Source organism: Gallus gallus, chromosome 4 (genome assembly GCF_016699485.2).
Source record: "Gallus gallus isolate bGalGal1 chromosome 4, bGalGal1.mat.broiler.GRCg7b, whole genome shotgun sequence".
Lineage (NCBI taxonomy): Eukaryota > Metazoa > Chordata > Aves > Galliformes > Phasianidae > Gallus > Gallus gallus.
This window is the reverse complement of record NC_052535.1, coordinates 47,561,626-47,576,652: the sequence shown is the minus strand read 5'-3', so window position 1 is coordinate 47,576,652 and position 15,027 is coordinate 47,561,626. Positions and strand designations below refer to the sequence as shown.

The 15,027-nt window shown below is 40.1% G+C and overlaps 1 protein-coding gene and 1 long non-coding RNA gene across 30 annotated transcripts in view; one reads left to right on the top strand and one right to left on the bottom strand.

The window, feature by feature from the left end:
* The window catches only part of ADGRL3 (adhesion G protein-coupled receptor L3), a 493,084-nt gene that overhangs the window by 313,873 nt on the left and 164,184 nt on the right, over positions 1-15,027 (bottom strand). For all 29 annotated transcript variants that reach the window (XM_015276460.4, XM_015276462.4, XM_025149811.3 and 26 more), the window contains one exon: positions 1,525-1,775. In XM_015276460.4, coding sequence (XP_015131946.2) covers positions 1,525-1,579 — 55 coding nt within the window. In that variant the 5' untranslated portion in view covers positions 1,580-1,775. The remainder of the gene's footprint in view (positions 1-1,524; positions 1,776-15,027) is intronic.
* LOC121110600 lies at positions 10,766-12,551 on the top strand. The gene is made up of 3 exons (XR_005859278.1): positions 10,766-11,083; positions 11,634-11,795; positions 11,885-12,551. It is a non-coding gene; the product is annotated as an uncharacterized LOC121110600 (long non-coding RNA).

Sequence of the window (15,027 nt, the reverse complement as noted above, 5' to 3'; positions counted from 1 at the left end):
TGTAGCACCATATGACTCTTAAGATACTTGTGACATTTTCATTTATTGAGACTATCATGCAGGATTTTCCAGCTGCAGTGGCACCATGAATTAAAAACAGAACTGCCAGAGGCATATTCAAATTGCCAACTGTTAAACTGTTCGTATTGTTTAATTATGAAGATTCACAAAACATTCACCGGTTAACTTTCCTCGAGAAGAATGCAGAGCACCTTTTCCTAATAGCTCTTTCCATTCCACCCCAATTGGTTTCCTCAGTTTAATTATTCATTCTAATTTTCAAGTTAGTGAGTTTTGCTTAAGGAACGATAGTAGAGATAACCTTTGTGCACAAAGGTGTTTTAAGTGATACGAGCAGACAGGCCATGCTCCAGAAATAGATACAATCATACATGCAATCTTTTTCTTTCTTTCTTCTTTTTTTTTTTTTTTTTGAACTTTCTTTGCTGTAAAATTTCACTTGAGTCTTAACACACACACACACACACACTGGATGCTAAGCATAAAAAGACTGCAGTATTTTCAAAGCTGGGGCGCACAAGCTACATGAAGGGAGTCATCTCATTTACAAACACGTTCCCACAGACCAGCAATTAAAATGGGATTCTCAGAGCTCACATTCCATTGGGGCATCAGGGAGCAGTCAAATCTTTCAAAGCTCAGCTCTCACGATTTAGCAACCATTACTGAGAACAGGAGAGCTCCTGAACCCTTCTACACTTCAGAAATCTAGCAATTTACCTCTTGAAGCCTTATCCCTAAGAATTAAATGTGTCAGATTTCAATTTTCATGGCTAATAAAAAGACCAAATTTTTCCACTTAAGAAAACATAATGGACACTGTAGGCAATGGTATGCTGTGCACAGACTCTGAAGCTGAAGCTAATACATCCCCACAGCACAGCAGTGATGTCTGATAACATTAGCTCAACTCTCACGTACTGCCTACTTGCATCAGCATGGTGCTACAAGCTGATGACCTCACGTTGCCAGGTGGGTTACACAGCGTGCCAAGCTAAAGACAAATATACTGGTTTGGGTTCCTCTAGACTCAGGGTCACATTGGGTATAGGAGTGCATGGAAACATGCACTGTGATGCTTGAAATCATGATATATCATGACAGTGACTAAGATCCTATGTTCTATGGAGCTGTGGCTGAAAGGGGATACACAAACTTCTACTGAATAGCATTCACAAAAGGAGAAGTAATTTTCACATAGAGGCCAGGAGAAACAATCGCAGTGATATACAGCCAACAGAGTAGGCTTGGGCATTAGGATGAAAGTCAGCCTTAACATGGTAACTAAACTTTGTAAGAGAAATATTTATGTGACCAAAGTTCTTTGTTTCACGACTTAATTAGTCACACACTAGCATAAGAATTCAAAGACCTGGGAAGTGGGGAGAGAAATAAAGATCCTGGAAAAAAAAAACAAACATTAGGTAGAAGAAGAGGCAACATCTTGGCTATTTTCCATTCTCCTTCCCTTCCCACAGTCACATTCCTCCATCCCTCACTCACCATGGGCTAACGGTGTTAAGAGCATTGTGAAGAACAGCAGCTGTGATGACCACATGACTGTGAAGGAGGGCTTGAAAGTATCCCAGCAAACAAGGGTTCAAACAAAACAAGGTGAGTGTCCTTCTGCACTGGTTTTCAAAACTTCAACTGTTGGCCTTCAACTCACATCCAAGAAGGGAGAAAAAGCCAATCAAAAATAATAAAAATAATAATAAAAAAAAATCCCACAGCCAGTATCCAGAATCTGCGACCTAGAAACAAGAAAGGAAAAAAAAATGCAGTTAGTAAAACACTAAGATAGGTGTTTTCAATCAAGTCTTGCTGCATTTCTCTGCTACCAACAGCTGCAAAGGCAAACATATCTACCCCCTGGCCCCTCAGATGTTTTTTATGTACAACAGGAATTAAAACTTGTCTCCATGCAGAGTCAGTTTGTGCATCGCTAATGCTCCACTTCCTCTCTCAAAACAGGGATTAAGACAGAAGTCTTGAACACAATGCCCATGGGCCCTGGGAGTCCACAGGCTTGAAAGGTGACTGGAAAAAGCAAGTCCATATGCTTCGCGCTAAAATCTACATACACAGGAGTTCTAAAACAGCCTGTGACTCCCTTGGAAACATTTGGGTATTTATACATCAGAAGATGACAAATTCCATTGCTGAAATGGATTTAATCAGTGCCTAGGCTCTGTGCTGATCTCTTGCACAGAAATAAGGTGTCTATTGCAGACACCTCATTTCCACACCAAACCCTCAGGTACAGGGCCTAGTAGTAGAAGCTAGCTCCTGAAAGAGCATATCGGCCAGTGTGATGACAAATCAACAGACTGCAGGTGTAAGTTCACTGTTTGGTCTAGGCCATATCTGCAAGAAAGCATGGAAAGTGCAGGTCATCAATTCCAACTACCAAGGTGACCTACCAAGTCCCCTCACTAAACCACATCCCCAGAAGTCATGTCCACGCATATCTTAAATACCTCCAGGGATGGTGAATCTATCACTTCCCTGGGCAGTGCATTTCAGTACTTGATAACGCTCTTAGCATCAAGTCTGGACCAGGCTTTGAACCCAGGCAGAGACTAAAGTCCCCCTTACCATGTAGCTCCCACCTGTGGTGACTGCCAGGGACTCAGCCACTTATGTCTACTCAAGCTCCACAGCTATTCATTGTGGAATTAAAAATAATGGTCTATCCATCTCACACTCTTACAGGGAAGCACAGGGAAATTTGAATCCATGCTTGAATAGAAACATTCACTCATATAATTGCAGAAATGATTCCAGCTCCCCATCATTTTAATCTTTCATGAAGGGGCTAGGTGGCCACAGTGACTCAAGCTTGGCAGGAATAAAACAACAACTATACAGAGTTAAGCCATAGCATCAGTTTGAGACTTAGCTCCCTGCTGACTTTGAAATGATGATAAAATATGAGGAACTGTAAAGTACTTTGCATATCTGTTATGAACTCCCTTGACTCTGCAGCCTTCACAGCACTGGTCTAATTAAAAATCTCTCCAAAAAATCTCTGATCAACAGAAGTTATTCTTCTCTGAGCAAAGAAGCTGTTTTTGCCAACTTTTGTTCCTACCCAAAACCCAGTTTGAGCCAAAAAACTGTATGAAAAACTGTGCTGCATGCCATTGTGATGTGGATATATTTCTGAAATTCAGGCATGACAAAGTGGCCTTTGTCTGGCCTTCTCTCTTTGCTGACCAACAAAATCAAACCTCACATTGTTCAGGACAGAAGTCTATAAGGAAGCTGCATTTTTTTCTGATAAGTCTATCTGCTGCTCTGCCAAGATTTTGTTCTCTCACTCTTCCCTCCTCACCAGTCTACCCCTGCAGTTTGTTCACTCAAATATAGCATTTAGGGTCTGAAGCGTTTTCTCGGCTCTAACTGTGGTGATTAAAAAGCCCAAGGGCAAGAGGAAGGCAAATGGCTTCTTTACAGAGAAGCAAGAAATTAAATCGTGGCTCAAGCTAGAATGGTAGCCACTAATAACATTTAAAGCCTGGTTTCCAAAGGGCTCACAAATATTTTAAATTATATTTTTGAAATACTGATCAAGTTTCCTATTTGAATTTTAGAAAGCTACCAGTACACAGCAAAGTACCCTTCCGGTTTGCATGCGTGTCTTTTCTACAGCATCACCATTATAAAGGGGAAAAGCTTTTTGTGCTACAAAAATTGAAAAGGTATACACAAAAATGGAGGAAGCAATCAAGTACACTGCCCTGAAGGGAAAAGCTCAGTCAGGGAGTGAAGGAGTGGGGTTTGTTTTCTAATTTTTATTTGTTTAAGCTGATTCAAGTTCTGGATAAACTAAACCTGTCAGAAAGAGATAACACTGCAGTGAAGTAAAAACTTTTTGGGTATAAATTCAAGAAGTCGCAAATGATTTATGACACCCATCCCAGAGAAAGGATAATTGTCAATAAATATTTACACGGTAGCCTTTCAAATACTTTTTATCTGTCTGCCTGTATTCCCCCACACGATAGGATTATTGGTTTTTTTCTGTGTTCTCATGGGCTGAGACTCAAGAAGGAAAACAATTCACGCATCAGTGGTGGGCACAGCCTTGCCCTTAAGTCTGCTCCTGCAGAGACTTCTTCAAACTCTTCAGATTCGTGCATGATGTGGAGCCTAATGAACCCACAATGTGCACAGAGAAGTGCTGAAGTTGTTTAATAACGTGGGATACTGCTACACAAACCAAACACATAGTGCTACACAGCTCTGGCTGGTTTTGTACTTCATTCATGTGATCAAATAATCATACTGCGTTTGTGAGCTGGATGCCTGCAGAACAGTGAGATAAGAAATGAGTGGAGCAATCCTTTTCTTAACGGTCACACAACCCTCTCCAGCAGCGTTTATGAGATGCGCAGGAAGAGGCCTGCAAAATAAAATTCACTTCATCTTTGGATTACCTCCAGGTAAAAGTACAGCCAAAGAGAGAAACTAGAGCACGCAGATGTGAACTTTTTGAGTGCTGTTACATTTATTGATGCAAAAAAGGGGATATACTATCACAGTGAGAAAGTTAAGGGTTACACTTGGCCTAAGGGCTTTGGATTTGAACGATGAAGATGGCATAGCATGCATTAATTTACAAGGAAGTTCCTCTGCTCAGTGACCTTCCTGCCCATAGGGCTGCCCCTGATAGCCTCACGGCTTGGGCTGCTGCCAAGCATCACCCAAACCTGATCTGCATGCTGGCAGTTCTTAAAATCCAACTCAAAGTGGTACTGACAAGATAGAAGAGAGCCAAAGGAAACTGCAGCCTTGTGGTGTAAATGTGCAGTGAGGTATTTATGAAGGCATGCCTTCCTAAAAGGATATTATGTATGCACTAACTCAGCATCTACTGCAAAGTCTCTGCTTCAGCAGTTGATGTGAAGCAGCACAGGGAGCATTTTCTGAGCCCATCCTCCTGATGGCACATGGACAGGGTGGAAAAGATAAGGAAACCAGTTCATCTCCTGTGTGAACAAACAGCATGAAGTTAAAGTAGAATTCAGAATGGCACAAGCCAAACCTGTCACAAGTCCACCTAATTACTGCCTTCAACCAAACGTGATCATTTGTGCCTGTACCAAGCAGGATGCTCCCCTTCTCACCATGCAAAGCCTGCTTGCTCTCCTCTGACACCTGGCATTTTCTCAACCACCATAGTGTGAACATTGTATGGGCACAAGTGTTTTCAGTGACATTCAGTAGCAAATGCCAGGCGGAAACATCCTGCTTTTCTTGCCCAGTTATGCTTCTCCACAATTTTCTCTCCTCCCCTGAAAATGTGTATAGTAAAACTAACTTGAAAGTACAACTCAGCAATACAAGGATTGCTTTATATTCCTTAGTAGAAAAGATTCCTACACTTATCTCCTTCTTTAGCATAAGTTGCTTACTATGTAAAAAATAAGTATGATGTTTCAAACAAATATTGATTAGAACCACAAGAACAAAAGCTTGGAAGTAATAAACTCTTTGAAGCCAATGGGCCAAATTGGAACCAAAGATGCAATTCTCCCATTTCAGCATCTACTACTTGCACAGCAATTTGTATGAGAAATCATTTTCAGAATGAAAATATGCAATCTCTTCAAAAGTGAATACATTAAATAGAATTTAAGGGTAAAAAATAATAAAACAAATAAATAAATAAATAACAAGTGAAAGAATGTCCTGCATTGCTGTTCCCATTATAAATGGCTGAACTAAATTGCTGCAAGACATTTAGCCATGAGTTATTGGAAAACACCTCTTAATTTTATTTTTTTTGTATTGCTACAACAAAGAAAAAGTTTTGCCCTGCTCATCTCTTTCCATTTTCAGCCCGTTTTCAACCCTTCCCTCAACTCAGCATGTGGCTCCATGGTCACTCTGCAGTGACAGCAGCACAGCCTGTGAGATAATGGTCATACAAGCACCAGTGATGCTACAAAGCATTGGAAGCAGGACAGCAGAAGCTATGGCATTTCAATGGAACCACGAGTACTTGTGCTTCTTCTTCTCTGAACAGCCTGGTCTAGTGGTTGGTGAGCCTGCACGTAACTGGGGGGTTGAAACTAGATGATCATTGTTGTCCTTTTCAACCCTGGACCTTCTATGCTTCCTAGCCACTCCAAACTGTCTGTAAACATCTTTGTGTTTGTATTTGGCCAAAGAGGAAAAAAAAGACAGGAGAAAGAAAACCTAAAGGCATTCTGCCCTTTTCTCCTCTGTTATACCTTACATAGCACTTTGAGAAGTCACTTTAAAAACCTTAGAAGCAGCAATAGCACCAACCTGTACTAACAGTTCCCATTCATTCTAGATTCTCAAATATCACTGCAGCACTACATGCACACCCCAAGAAGAACCGCCCCCAGCTCAGACCCAGCCTCATCGGCCACCTGTTGGGGCTATAATTCAAAGTGACAAAAAACTCTTTAGAAGTACTATGGGATGCACTACAAAATAACTCAAGTGTTAAGTGAGTTAAAAAAAATCTCAGATTAATCTAGCCTTTCGTAAGAGCACACCCCAATATAGGCCAGCTAAATCAAGTAGTGGTGTGTTGCTGTTTTATTCCCTTCACATGTGGATGAAATGGAGGCTTTTGTTCTCTTCCAAAGGTCAAAGGGGGATTTTCAGCTATCAGCTGTTTGTTAGTTTTCCCACTCAACCCAGTACCAAAGCAGTTTCAAAAGAAAATGGTAACCAAACTAAAAGTGAAGCTTCTCACCTGCCCTGTGACTATACACTAGAAGATATGGGGGAAGGAACAGAGAAAAATAAGCATCTGGGAAACATGAAGCTTATAAAATTGTACTGAATTGTATGTCCAAATTGCACAACTGTCAAGCACTTTCCCTACATGCCTGCTGGTTAACCTCTGCAACATTCTTCATTGCAGATTTAGGAGGGGAAGGTACAATATTCACAGCATCCCCGCATGTTTGCAAATACACAATATCATTTGCAAAACTTTAGAAGGTATAGAGCATCATTTGAGCAGGTGGTAAAACATGCAAATATTTGTATTGCTTTACTGCCCCCAGACCAGCAGGTACTCCAAAAACTGATGAGAAAAAGCTCTGTAACTCTCCCTGATTAAGCACTGCCTGCAACAGCAGCTCATGGCTCGCAAGAAGCACGTCAGCCCATCCACAACTCCATCAGCAAGGAACAAAAAACAGCTTTGAGAACAACTATGCAGTTTTCAGCACAGGCTGCCCAGTATCATCAACTTAGGATCACCTGAAACAACTCAAATATATTATCATATACAGTTGTTATTACCAGTATTACCCAAAAGTTTTATTTTTTTTCCACAGAAAGGAGGGGGAATTAAGATCCTTCCCAAAAATGTATCATACCTACGTAGTTTGCCATCTTAAACCTACAAGGTTGTAGTACATCTCCTTTTGAGAGAGGAAGCAATGAACAGCCAAACAGTCCTTACAGAGTGCCAGAAGTTATGGTCTCACTGTGCTACATTTGGAAAGATTAAGGGTGGTGGAAGGGCGATACAGGAGTGTACCAGCAAAGGGACTAGAGCAAATGGAATGGTGTTAACAAAAGAAAGGGAGAGGTGCTCTCCTGTCTCCAAAGACCTAGGCTTGCAGGAAAGACTCCACAAGGAAGTGACCTCCAACCAGAGCTCCTTCCCTAGTGGCAGTCAGCACTCAAATGAGGTCTAAGAGGGGAGCAGCCAGGCTTCACCCCTTCCAGTCACACAGGTGAGTTGTCTTCACCTGTGCTCCCAGGGCTGACCAGATCCTTTTCCCAGGTGCTCAATCAGTGGTTCAGGCTGTGACTCAGCAGTTCCCATACACACTGCATGACTGTCAGTATGTGAAAACTCCTTGGAACAATCAAAGTTTCAGCTCTTTTCAAGTAAGTTCCTCCTTACAGAGAAAAGCTGAAAAAGAGGACTCAAATGTAGCTGAGAGGCTCAGTAAGCCAGTTGTAAAAGAACACAGCTCAACGTACTTGTTGGATTTAAAATTCATACTACTTTTAATCAAATCTCATATTTTTTTCTATGAATGATTCATGACACTGAAAACTCTGATAAGACAATACTCTCGATGCTTATTTGTACATCACAGAACTTTGGACAATTCTTCTGTGACAAATAAAATATGCGTTGGGCATGCATTGCAGAGACAAGCTTGCCTCCTGGGTCAGTATAGCTTTATCTTCCATTTGCTACCATCATCAGAGCTCTTTTTTTGAGGCAATACCCCTCCCATACATACCGGCTCCTTTTATTCAAACATCTTATCAACAGTAGAATTGTGATGGCACACATTCTACAGAGAAAGAAATACTAAAGACAGCTTCTTACTTCAAATAGAAGCAGTAGAACTTTTTTGCAGGACATACACTCTGGAAAAGGGGGAAAGAGCCTTGCGTCTACCTCTTGGTCACCTCCTTCACAGCCCAGCTGGCCACCTATCTCTTTGCTGGGGTATGAAGGTTAAACAGCAAAGTAAAGGCACTAACAGCTATAGAGATCTGAGCAAGGCAGAGCTGCAACAGGCAGCCTGGCCCCTGCAATGGCTTGTTGCACAGGATCCACAGCAACAAAGGCCAGCCAGCCAGAAGCATGTGAACCAAAATATCAGGTAAAAACTTTTGTTTTGGGAAGCAGAACTTCTGGCATTGCTGCATTTACTGCAACTGACCCTGTCTCTGGTCACTAGTTGCATTGTACAACTCCATTCAGTAACCAAATGGGAAGAGCAGCACTTGTCTGAGCAACGACTCTGAAAACAGCACCAAAGCTGTGATCCATCTCCGACACGTAATACGTGTCTACTGTGCATTCTTGATCTGCTCTGGCTTACTATTCCTTTCTCAAATGGATGGCAACAGATATTTCTGTTTTGTACAAAGAAAATGTAATTTTCTTCACTTTTGTGCTGATTAGGAAATTAACAGGTGGCATAACCAAGGTTAATTGCTTTTCCCATTTAAAATGATACTGTTGTTGAAAGAATCAGAGCAACAATGAGATCACCTATACACACAATTGTGTGCACGTGCACCTTATCAAATTAAAGGAAAAATCACTGACAAATTAATGGCAAAAGCCAGATGAATAACACATTTTTTAGGAGAAAGTTATCTAGGAAAAAGTTAAGTTTAATTGTCTTTCAGATCTGTTATGATGTAATAAATGTCTATTAATGTTTAGCAGCAAATTGGGTTTTAATGATCATTGCTATTTTTGGCTGGTGGGTGACACGTAGTTTAAATATAAAACAGATTTATGTTTTACACCGGGATGACTTTCTCAGACGACTCTCCTTGACTTAACCTCTTCACACCCCACAAGACATTTAATATAATTTTATTTCTAATAGACTGTAAGCCAATAGGATCATATTTGCTACTACTGATGTTTTCAATGAGAAATAAAATCAATGAGCTTTATGCTGAAGGTAAGTGATGACTTAAGTGTAAGCGGCTTGGAAAATATTAGGAGGGTTGTATTATTCGAGTAAATGATGCAAATTAAGGAACAGCCTGGATAGGAGTAAGATCTACAAAATCTCCTGACCTTACCACATAGAAGAAGCCTCAGTTAGATTTTACCTTTTTGTTCGTTTTTGGGGGCACTCTCAAAAACAAGTATTAATAAGGGAGAAACAATACTCAAAACAGGTGGTCAACCTTAAGCATTCATACCTCGTGGTGGAAAAAAGAATAAAATAAAACTCTCTTCTTAGACCCCAAGACAATAGAGCAGTCTGGTTGCTAGGAGAAAAACAAACAGCACTCACTGCAGTAGAGAAGGACAGACACGCGAGGCAAAGGCAGCCCACAGACCGATGGGGAACAAGGCGGTAACGCAGGAGAGCTCTGTGTCAGAAATAGTAAGGGGAAGAGATGTGTGCAGGAAAATAAATGTTGCATCTACATTTCTGGATGCGATATTTTCCAGTGAGCTACATACACAGGAATAATGGAGGGCCAAACAGGCCAAATATCAGGACTAAAGGCATCTACAGTTCCCTACAGCAAAAGTTTGTGTGGTAATAACAAAGACATTTTACCATGTTAATGACTTCTGTTACACATTAATCAACAGCCCAGCTCCTCTGATCTTTGAAAGACAGAAAGAAAAGAAAAAGGTTCAATCATTGCACTCATTTGCTGCACAAATATTTTTTAATTATTATTTGTATTTTGCTAACAGAGGCCACCTGCCATTGGGTCATCTAACCCAAAGTCTAGTCTCACAGCAAAACACAGCTCCTGTCTCCTTTCCCCCCTCCTCCCTTGCATCATCCAATTAACAAAGGATGGGAGAAACAGATCATACTACCAATTTTGCAGAGAAACAAGGTGTAGAGGTAAAGGCTGTGATTGCCACATGTGCCGTTCTATAACTCTAAGGCAAGCTAAGCAGACTATTTCAAGCAGACCTGGATAACAAGTGGTAAGTATTTAGCACTTTTTTAGTTCCCAAAGAAATAGCTGTTCCCAATGAAAACAACCAAACCCAAACATATCTCCAATCCAAATATTTATTGCCAACACTGTATCAAATGCTGCTAACCTCATCTGATGAAAGAGCAAGGGCTCAGCTGTGTGTGAAGGTCCTCCAGCGACACCTCAAGCCAGAGGTCCAGTCCCTACCCCAGAGTCACAGACTGTACCTTCTATGGCCTCTTTGTAACAGGGAGCATCACCTATCGTCCTATGATGACAGTGATTTACAGTCACAAGGGGCCACTGTGCTACAGCTGAAAGCCAGAGTTTCTCTTGGTACTACAAAGGAAACATTTTATACCAGGAACTCTCAATGGATGAAATATTTATATAATATGGATCACATACACTTCTCTTTCCCCTTTTGAAGTAAAACAAAGGCCAGATATTTCCAGCTGAAATTACATGAGGGATCTTAACTAAACAGAACTTTTAAACATGGTTGGAACTTCACCAGAAACTTCCAGCTGAAGTCTCGACTCTTGCATCACGCCTTGCCATTATGAGGAAGCATGTGGCGACCAGCCCTGCTGAAGAGGCGGCCCTCCCATTCCTGCACAAGGTATTTTTAGAGGCAACACAGTTTCTTTTCCTTTGCAAGAAAGTACCTCCAGCATGTAGGCATCCTTTTTAAAGGCTACTATAAAGTGTCCAAACAATTAAACGTTTGGGTGGGTGAAAGGCTAAAATTAATTAATTCCTTGAGTGCTTTCTTGTAGAAATTAACCGCTAGGACAATCAGGACGAACGTGCTCTTTCAGAGGAGAACTGTCCTGGGCAGCAGCGTGAGGAATGTGAGATATTTGCCCTACTGTCATGCCTCATAGCTGAGGATCAGTAGCAACTGACCAAAAAGAGAAAATACACCTGTTGGGAAATTGGTTGATCTGAAAATCTGCCTGCCTCAATAAACCTCAAATGAAACATATTTCTTAATGGCCTATTACAGAGTATCAGCCTCTAAGAGATTCAAGGGAGAACTGAAGGTGGTTCTGACCACAGAAGGTTGGGTTCCAGTCTCACCTTTTGTTGTTGCTTTTGCTTTCTGGTGGTGGTGTTTTTTGTGCTTTTTCTTTTTTTTTTTTTTTTTTTAATTGGTTTTTGTTTTTCAGAAAATGATGTAATATAAGATAAAAAAAAAAAAAGAAGAAGAAAAAGAAAAAGAAGAACAAGAACCTTGCTAGCATACTTGGTATACTTTTGTTCTATAATACTTATATTTACAGCACTACGTATATGAGCAGAACTGTAGAATGTACCACGTGATCCACAAGGTATGTTTCCTTATCCTTTAATCATTGGTGTTCTTAGCTTTTAAGAGGAAGATTTTTAACTGCAACTCTCTCCGTGCCTTTTTCCCCAGTGAATTCCAACTTGAAATCTGGGTACTGAAATTAATCTTTTAGATGAATTACTGCACAACTGGAGTGATTATATTCAACATTGGCCTGGTTTGCAGGTTGCCAAACTGAGGCAAGGATCTTCTACACCACTCTCCGTGTTTAAATACATGTTGAACTTAAAATAATCAAGAAAATGTAAACGGGTAACTCAGAGGCATTTAACAAAATCAAACACCATCAGATACAATCAGACTGAAATGAAATGGCAGCGCCACTGGGACTCTGCAATGAAGTTAATTACATAGTTTCTATTATTTCCAAGAAAACAGTAAACAGTAATATTTCCATATACTCTAAATATAATAGTTGCACAATTTGCACTAATGCCTTTCTTTATTGAACAGAACTAGGAAAGTCCAATTCTGATTTTACTCTTAATGTAGTGAGAAGTAACATGTCTCAGACGTCTGGGAGAAACATTTAATTGTAGATATCACATTTGATTCCAACAAGGAAATTAAGTACCTATGGCAACTATAAGGGAAGATAATTTATCTCATGTGTGGGTCTGTTTCCTGTGATATTTTGTAAGGGACTCTATAAAGAACAAAATGTAGCTAGATAGTTATATCTGATATACAAGATGGGTTGGTGGCTGGGGGAGGGTAACCCTGGTGCTTCCTGAAATGCTCCCTATGCAAAGAAGCCCATGTTTCTGATCCCTTGCAGGAGATGGTTTCAAAAGCACTGCTCTGCTACTAAAAGCATCTGGGGTCACTGGGAAAATCACACCGATTTCTGCAGGAGGCATCACAACCAAGAGAGGGTCCTTGAAAATGTCACCCTAAGCAGAGCAAGCAGCAAGTAAAATCTTTGTTATTTAAGGTCATGGCTGGAAGAGGGACTGCAATAAAGTATTTCATTCAATTATCCAAAAAGTCATTCACAATAAACAACAAACAGCTACTTTTTACTACATCTTTACTTTGACTTATCTTACTGTAAGAGAAGTAAGTACCCTAGTTTATAAAAACAAAGGGAAAACCGACAAAAAATAATAAAATCAGCTCTAAACATTTTGCTAAAGCAATCACTCCTTTGTTCATTTTGTTCTCCCTATAAGGGAGATTCACAAGGGCAAAGCAGGAACACCAGGCTTCAAAAGTAACCAAAATTGGCAAATTGTGCAGAAAGATATATAGTGTCATTGTTTAGCACTTGGCACCAGCACAGATCTGAGCAAGCAAGAACACAGATCGCCTGTGATGAGAAATCTATCAGATGTAACAGAGCCAACTGATGGCAAAAAATCTAACATTAAGATCCTTTCATCCAGTGCTTACCTTATTTTTACATAAGCTTAACTTCCAAAGAAAAAGACCCTAAAGATGCTATGTCTAAACTGAAAGAAAAGATCTTCTGTGGTCATAACTGACCATTAATAAAACAACAACAACAACAACAAACAAAACAAAACAAAAGAAACAATACCTACAAGAAAACAAGGCCTGACAAAGAGAACTCCACTGAAGTCAGAGGTTGAATCTTCATCCATGACAAACCAATGCTGAAGTGCTACATCAGCTGTAGGCAACAAAATGCCTTTTACAGCAATCATGTAGGGAAACCTCTATGAATTTCTTTCCATGTTACAAGTGCAGATTATTACAACATGCAGGCTTCTTGTTCACTACTGGCAAAAATGCATAGCTAATGGTCAACACAGTCAAGCATTGAAAAAGAGTGTTCTGTAGCTGAGAGTTTGCTCTATTGAATAGTATTACTGTGCTCTCCGTACCTGATGTAGTTCCCATGGAAATAATTAGGAAGCATTACTTCTGGAGCAACCTTTGTAGATGCAGCCCTAGACAATTCCTCTTCACTCAGCACAACCTATGGAAGCCAAAAGATTGGACATCCATGCGCTGATACTTAGCCTTCAAAGAAGCACCGTGTGAAACTCGAGTTTTCTTATACTGGTCTTTCTCTTATCTAATCTGGTTCTGGCTATTCTCATCTACAAAAGAGTGGTACTGGAGAGGCAGACAACTCCTCCATCATACACAGCAGCATTGTTCAAGTGAACAGTAAAAATCTATGAAGTGTACATCAGAAACAATTGAAATTAAAGGCTGTACTTCAGGGTTGTTTGTCAGAGAAAAAAAAAAAAAAGAGAGAGAGAGAGAAGAGAAGAAACAGAAAGAAGAGTGAATCCTGAATTAGTTGGCACTTTTGATCTATCAGACTTCCTTGTGCCTTGCTCCCCACAGCACTACTCTACCTCTGCTTGCAAAAACAGCCAGCACTTTTGATTTGTTTCCAAATACTACTCTTCTAGTCAACATCAGGATTTTATTCAGTTTAAGTGAGAATGTGAATCAGGCTGATTCACCTTACCTAATGAAGCCCTCATCACATGTGTATTTTCAGGGAATACCTGCAGTCCATGCTCCAAGACTGTACAAAGACTAAACCTTCCTTACAGCCCTTCAACATCTGTATATCTCATTGCTGTAAGTTAAATTGGAGACATCCCTGTGAAATGCAGCAAGTTCCAACTGTTAAAACATGTCCCTCTGTCTTAACCAAATAACACCTGAAATAGGAATATCAGAAACACTGCAGTGTGCTTATCAGAGACAGAAGTGAAATGATTGCAAGGATAACCAACAAAGTGAGAGCTCATTCTCACAAAACCAATAATTCCATCCATGAGGCTGGCAATTCCAAAGGGAGTCTGTATGAAAATCACTGCAAACTGGAAACACACAACTTTTATCTCTGTGATACAAAGCAAAGCTATTTTGTAGTGATAGTGTAAAAAACAAATCAATACTGTTCAGGGCCAATACTGGTAAGCCGCTAACCAAAGAACAGTGATGTGAACCTATTGATTCTGTAGAGGTATACTTCTATATTATTTTCTTCGTAGTCTGAAATATATCTATCACTTTACAAAATGGAAAACAAGAGACTGAAACCTCTAATACTTCCTAAAAACTTGAAGTTTCACTTAGATAATAAGAAAAACTGTTGGCAGTATTTTCTACTTTATACATTTGTCAGAATGCCTTACATTGAGAGAAAAAATGTTATGATGGGGTTTTTAACATCTACGTTTTTAATGATTCAGCTACAGATTTATCAGGCTGAACATTTAGTT